At 45.2% G+C, this 7280-nt stretch overlaps 2 protein-coding genes across 2 annotated transcripts; both read left to right on the top strand.

Annotated features, from left to right (window-relative positions):
* The first annotated feature begins 1746 nt into the window (after positions 1–1746).
* LOC124179312 (cuticle protein 18.7-like) lies at positions 1747–2962 on the top strand. Its single transcript, XM_046563519.1, has 2 exons — positions 1747–1889; positions 2360–2962. The coding sequence occupies exons 1-2, from the start codon at positions 1878–1880 to the stop codon at positions 2882–2884; spliced, it is 537 nt and encodes a 178-aa protein (XP_046419475.1). The 5' UTR covers positions 1747–1877; the 3' UTR covers positions 2885–2962.
* A 2523-nt stretch (positions 2963–5485) lies between these two features.
* LOC124179309 (cuticle protein 18.7-like) lies at positions 5486–6732 on the top strand. The gene is made up of 2 exons (XM_046563517.1): positions 5486–5645; positions 5948–6732. The coding sequence occupies exons 1-2, from the start codon at positions 5634–5636 to the stop codon at positions 6617–6619; spliced, it is 684 nt and encodes a 227-aa protein (XP_046419473.1). The 5' UTR covers positions 5486–5633; the 3' UTR covers positions 6620–6732.
* Positions 6733–7280: the final 548 nt, after the last annotated feature.

The raw sequence follows: 7280 nt of genomic DNA, 5'->3' as shown, positions 1-7280 counted from the left end.
CTGTTTGCAGTTTCACAGAACGCTGTTTGAATTTGCTGCATTGTAAAATACCATGTGACGCGTAAACAGTAACATTGAAATTCAGGAGACTATTCCTGTTTCCTATTGGTAAATTACCTAATTATAAATTTACCCTAAACCATTCGAAGTACTACAGGACAAAGTTTCGCGCAGCAGCGAATGCGCCACCGAAAATTATCTTTCCATGGCGATTCGTGAAATAGGTGCTCATTTTCAAGGTTGGATCTTAATACCCTTGTCATAGACTTACAGATCCATTGTAATAAAGGCTTGCGTACCGCGATGGTGAAAAAGTGGTATCTTTTCCATTTTTACCGCAGGGTATCCGCAAAAGCCGAGAGTAAAGATGAAAACATATACATATATACGTTGACAGACGCATCGTTCTTATCAGTAGCGAAACTACTTCGCAGTCTGATAAAATCGTCCTGAAAAGCGAGACTACGGTGTTATAGATGTGTGAAATGCAGATTTCCTTCATTGTCTTCCGTTTATTATATTGCGGAACTCCGCCGTAGAGAACGCCGGGCTTTGCCAGAGCAACGGCGGTTGTGATGGAACCGGGAATGAGGACCTTCGTTTCGGTATCTGGCTAACTTCCCGCGCTACTGGCTGACTGGATACTCGCTGGAAGACTCGGCATGATTGCGTTGTGACTTACAACGCTGGTCCTTATATATGCAGCTGACAGAACCTGCCGGTTTTCCGTATCCGCCCTCCACCAGTTGTATAATTAATAAATAAAAAAAAGGCAAGAGAAAAAAATTGAACACAGCCTCATGCCTACCGATATTCAAATCGTGGCCGTAGCGTCGATTCAGGAATTGTAAAGTATTATTTTCGTCACAGTTCTTGGCAAGGTGAACGTGCTGTAAAATGAGCGCTGGTGGCCACCGGGACGATCGATCCGCCTGTCTCCTCGGGTGCTGCACGTATCTTGTGCATTGCGTTGCATATACCGAGGTGTCTCTTACATCTTGACGCAAAAATATCGATCCGCGAAGGATTTCAGTCCGCCAAGCTATACCTACTTTCGCAGTTACCGCAATGATCACCGAAGACCATAAAGTTACCTACCGACGCGACTTATACTTTGATGCAGAATTTATATAATTTGCAGCAGAGTCATCATTGCTCCACTTATGGAAGCAGTCATTCAATGTATATTCGCAATCAACGGCGGAAAGTTACTCAATACTGACTTCTTTTTTTTTTTTATTCAACTACGTAAACAGAGAAGCGCTCGTTATTCGCGATCGGAATACTACAAAAACTGATTGCCAAAGTCATGCCTGCAAGAGTTGTTCCGATTTCTATTTTCTCGTGTCACTCTGCCGACACACAATACCGTGGAATATTTTGTATCCTGCTTCATTTTTATTTCGTTAACTTATAATTTCTTTCTGGGTATTTCGATTGACCGCTATTTTCTTGTCAATAAAATATCACACAAGTTTTCCGACTCCGCATTATCAAAATTCAAAAAAATGTACAAAATCGAACATCGTCATCGAGCTTCGTCATTATTTACACAATACAGGCAATCGAACTTATTCCGAGTTATTATTGAATCCTGGATTTTTTTTCCCTTGTACAGGTGCAGAGTGTGATTATTTTGGCACAACGCATTATCAAAAAGTCCTCTGATTTGACCGTTTATGTCTAAATGTCAATGTCAAGTGTCGAAATGACAGGTTTATTGGGCGTGGTTTTGCGCGCACATATGATCTCCGCGCAATCCTGATCTGCACTTCTCCTATATAAAGACCGAGTTGCATCGATACTGCACGCCACAATCATTTGCTTTTGCGAGTACTGATCTCAGCAGCGCCAAGCAAAATCCCCTACCAACCACCATGAAGGTCTTCGTAAGTACACGTTTGCTATGCGAATTACAACACGCGTCTAAACGCATCGCAATTCCGAAATTTTTTCTAAAAAAAATGAGTTTTCAACTTGACTTATTCGTTGTATTGTAATTAAGGGTGAAATCACAATTCTGGTCTAGTATTCGTCATAGAAATAAGACATATGTAGGTATGAAAGCCTTCGATTTTTATCAATCAAATGAATCAGGCTGCTGCATCAACCCATTTTATCGTACGCACAGTCCTCTGCCAGACTTTAAACCGAGGAAACATATTGAGAATAAATTGCATTTTTCTTTGGTTTAAAGAGAAAACAAAAAAAGAATACAATAATATGGAATTTAGAATTTTTCCTTCAAATTACGTTAACTTGTAATTGCGAATCAAAGCGTACACGGAAATTGGTTGGAAATGCGGGATTACTATCGGCAAAATTTCCACCAATTCGACTTTCCTCCTTCACTTTCCAGCTCGTCTTTTCCGCCCTCGCCGCCGTCGCTTTGGCCAAGCCCGGCGTTTTCCACGGAGGACTTCCCGTCGCCTACGCTCACGTCGTTCCCGGCGCTCCCATCGGACCCGACGGACGCGTCGTCGACACCCCCGAGGTCGCTGTCGCCAAGGCCGCCCACACCGCCGCCCACATAAACGAGAAGGTCACCCTGGCGAACGAGGCCGTCAAGTCGGCGGACGTCGTCGCCGTCGCTGCTCCCGACGTCGTTTCCGTCTACTCGGCACCCGCGGTTCTTTCCGCCGCCTACGGCGCTCCCGTGGGATACGCTCGCGTCGTTCCAGGCGCTCCCATCGGACCCGACGGACGCGTCGTCGACACCCCCGAAGTCGCCGTCGCCAAGGCCGCGCACACCGCCGCCCACATAAACGAGAAGGTGACCCTGGTGAACGAGGCCGCCAAGAACTTCGCCGCCCCCGCCGTCGTCCCCGCTTACGGCGTTTACCCCGCCGCCCCCGCCCTCGCGTATTCCAAATACGTTTTGTAAGCTCGCGTTTCAACCTGTCCCGAACCCCAAAACCTACTCCCTGATCTTCGCAATGCAATAAATGTAAAAAAATCATAATATTGTGTATTTTATTTATACAACTGGTGTCCGTCTTTTCAGACTTTAAACTTTATCGGAACTGCGGTTTAGTTTTCCTGCTGATAAGACGAAAAGTCCATCCGGATCGTCACGGAGTGTAAAAATACATGTATTGTGGCGATATGATATTCAGCCTCGATTTCCTCGACTGCAAGTCGCTTCTAAAGCGGTTAAAGACTTAGTTCATATTTTCAAGAATTATTTTCCGCCTGTGCCATAAGATTTTGATATCCAGATAATTCATTTGTCACGCTTCTACTTACTAGTTTTAAAAATGACGCTTTCGAGAATATTGCAAACAATCTATGAGCATATCTTCACATCTTCATTTCCGTTCACAAGAAAAGCCTTGGCAATTGCGTAGCTGCTGCATAGTTGTCACTTCTGTAAAATTACAGACTCTAACTTAATATTATATTAGAATACGTCGGCAATATATTAATTGGTATAATTGTATTGTTTTCGCAAACCTCAGACTAGAAATTTAAATCTATGGTTCGATTCGAATCATGCGTACGTTTTCGTACGATCAAAAATTGAAGTATCATACCGTTACGTGATGGCAATCGCGCCCCCCTCTAATTTCCGAAGCTCTACGTCACGTACTGAATGGGGCCTTTCTATCAATGGTATTGAGAGACCATTTATACAATTTTAATACTGAAAAGAATGCCTCGTCGTTTTGCCTGCAATAATAAATTTGCAACTGTTGGTTGTATTCATTCGATTTGCAAACTACGATAAATATTTTTGAGTTCCTGTACTTTTTAAGATTATGAATATTGACTAGATGAAATATTGAATCAAGTACGTCCGCAGTCATAGTTTATAGAACGGTGGTATGTAATAAGTGCTAATCAGCACCGCCCAAATCAATTATACGGTGGTGTTGAATTTGATCAAAACACGATGTTTAACCTTTTGGTTCCTTTGACTAACTGTTGGTTGATCTACCTTATCTATTGACAGGGGAAACATTTCGTAACCGTGAGGAATTGAGGACCTGAAAATAAGAACCGTTACGATTGCTCATAGCTTGTAACGCGTTATATGTTTTTAGCTCCAATTACACCTAAATAAGTGCACAATGACCCAAAAAAGTTCTTACAAGGTCCAAGGCATTTTGCAGGTTTCTGCCCTGGATAATCATATAACTGAAAAATATTTAATAGGTGAAAGCTGAATTTGAAAAAAAGCAGACGACCTCAAGCCTACCGTAAACGTTTTTGGGCCACTGTCCATATCCGCATGCGCCTGTAGACTTTGCAAAATCAATTGGCGGTATTTGTTTAACCTGTGCGCTGTGATACCTTTGAACTTATCAACTGACAAAATTTGACAAGAGGCTAAAAGTTTAGAAGCACGTTTTACAAAGTAACTTAGCATATGAATCGAGTCTACCTTGTCCCAGGCTAACTTTAAAAAATGAAAGTAATTAGCCGCGGCTTAGACGGTTGCTTTAGTAATCTAGCGCGAGTATCCCCTCCAGAAAGATAAACGGCTTTGATAATCAGACTGAAAAAGTTAACTGGATTAAAAGCATGCTCGCAAGAACGTTCAGCAAATAATAGTAACTGATGTGTCGAACTTCGTATTCGAGCAATCGTTCGAAATCACTTTTTACCAGATGAAAAGTAAAGAGACGAGCTTGGTTCAAACAGACGTATCCATTACTGTCGCTGTCCCGCATCAACTCTCTCTTGCGAGCTTTTACTTTACATATTTGGAGATAATCCTGCAGAAATTATTACCATGCACCCGCAAAGAATAGCATATCGCACGCACAAGTGCAGCCGGGTACCCAGACCTGCAACAAATCAAACATGGTTCTCATTCATAAATATTCATGAACAGTTTATTAGCTTTGGGGACCAGATTAAAATCGGATTTTATAAACATGCGATTTGCATTAATATCGCGATTTATGCATGTACGTGCGTATAAGTAATGAATAATAAACTAACCAGTATATGCTCTACATTTTTTTTTATTACCATTATTGTTGCCTAGATTTTTTTCTCTCAACCTGAAATCGAATCAGTCAAATCTTCCACCTAGACCGTGTCCTCTGGCGAATCGCCAATGCCTCGGGAATTCTAATTCAGTGATGGTTATACTCGTGCAGAAATATTTTCCACAACACTGTAACTTGAACAATGACGCGCCATGTCGACCAAATGAGAAAACGTCGAAAGGCCCGGTTCCTCGATGAATTCAGGTTCAAAGTGGCTCGCGGGAGTTCGAAGTACCCACAGGCGTAATTGGAAGGTGATATTGGTAGCGGGTATTTGGTGCAACGCGAAGGTCGTTGGGACTAGATCGGTCTATCGAACCCGTTTGAATAAAACCGCGTGGCAACGAGACCTGTGCGAGACCTTGGTCCGTTTCGCCTAAGCTGTGGAATGTGTCTCCGAGTAAGTGTGATCTGGATTTGCGATATTGAGAGCTCCATAAAGAGCTTCCCGCCGCGGAAATGTCAATGTCAAATATCAGCAAGTACCCGAACCTTTGGGCGTTGTTGCGATCGGTGGGGGCTCAATCGGCAGGATAGACACCGCTATAAAAGATCATCCAGGCTCCCAGATCAGCACAACGCAACCGCAACTAGCGAGTACTGGATATCCAGCAGCGCTAACTCAAAACTATCAACATGAACCCCCTGGTGAGTGTAAAGTTAGAGTAGTCGCTTTTGCGGCGGAAGATTAGTGCGGAAAATCGTTAACTCAAAGTTGAACTCGCCTATACTTGAAGAGAGTTTGTACAACAGCTATTTGAACAGTGTCTTGGCATAGCACTTGAATTCCCAGTGAACGAAACGTTCGATGGTTCGATCACTGAAAGTAGTCCATTTGCCTTGATCAGTGACTAGAAAAGTTTTCGGACATCCTTCTTTCGGCACAACCTGATATTCCGGCTCCACGTGAGCGTTCGACAGCCACAACTCACCTCTTCTTCTCTTTCCAGATCGTCTTCTCTTTTCTCTTCGCCGTGGCTCAGGCCGGTAACCTAGGACTGCCGTTGGCCTACGGCGGTTACTACGGCGTCGCGGCGCCGCTGGCAGCCGACGGCCGCGTCGTCGACACCCCCGAGGTGGCGCACGCCAAGGCCGTGCACTTTGCCGAGTACGCCAAGGCCGCCGCCGCCGCTGCCGCCCCCGGCCATGCCTACGGACCTGCCCCCGCCGCCTACTCCGGATACGGATACGGCCATGCCGCCGCCCCTCTGGCCGCCGATGGTCGCGTTGTCGACACCCCCGAAGTCGCCCATGCCAAGGCTGCGCACTTCGCCGAGTACGCCAGGGCCGCTTCTGCCGCCGCCGCCCCCGCCCCCGCTGCTTACACCGGATACGGATACGCCGCCGCCGCACCCCTCGGACACGATGGACGCGTCGTTGAGACCCCTGAGGTCGCTCAGGCCAAGGCTGCCCACCTCGCCGAACACGCCAAGGCCGCCGCCGCCGCCGCCCACGGCCACTACGGCTACGCTGCCGCCCCTGCTGCCTATGTACACGGATACGGATACGCCGCCCCCCTCGGACACGATGGACGCGTCGTAGAGACCCCTGAGGTCGCTCAGGCCAAGGCTGCCCATCTCGCCGCTCACGCCGCCGCCGCCGCCCAAGCTCACGCTTGGTAAAATTTCAACCCCGTCACACCGAGGGATTAACCCGAGGGCAGACTGATCCGATTTCTTATCTGTATATACGGTTCCTTTTTTAAATACACACCTGAAACCATTCGAAAATTAAACCTGATGTTTCGCTTTACTCCATATACCTGCTGTAGGATAATATCTTATATATCTCATCATGCTAACTAAAAAAAAAAAAAAAAAAAAAAAAATACCCAAGAGAGTCGAAAAAATTCATTGATTCGAATGAAAATTTGCGAATAGTAGAAAAAATTTCTTCTGGGTACATGTACAACTAACATTTAGATGCTTCAAGGATCACTTCAGCTTTTTTAATGTGTTGGTATTACTATATTCATACTACTATAGCTGAAGGGATAACTGAAATCTTACCTCGGAAAGAAGTTATCGAACTCGTCTTGTCGCGAGTATCACTGCTCTTTGACTCGTTCAACTTGAATGACCGATGTTAAATTCAGGAATTTGAATCCAATCTGTGATATCAGCGCCGCGTCAAATTTCAGATAACTGATTTTCACACCACGGGACTGCTCCGGTCCTCATGCGAATAATCGCATCCTATGTCGGTTCTTTTGCGGGTGATTTGCAGCCTCTGTAAACGGATGATGACACGACCTGTTCCGCGAAACGAAGGCTACTCTTTATT

The sequence above is a fragment of the Neodiprion fabricii genome, chromosome 4 (genome assembly GCF_021155785.1).
Source record: "Neodiprion fabricii isolate iyNeoFabr1 chromosome 4, iyNeoFabr1.1, whole genome shotgun sequence".
NCBI lineage: Eukaryota > Metazoa > Arthropoda > Insecta > Hymenoptera > Diprionidae > Neodiprion > Neodiprion fabricii.
This window is presented reverse-complemented; position numbering and strand designations above follow the sequence as displayed.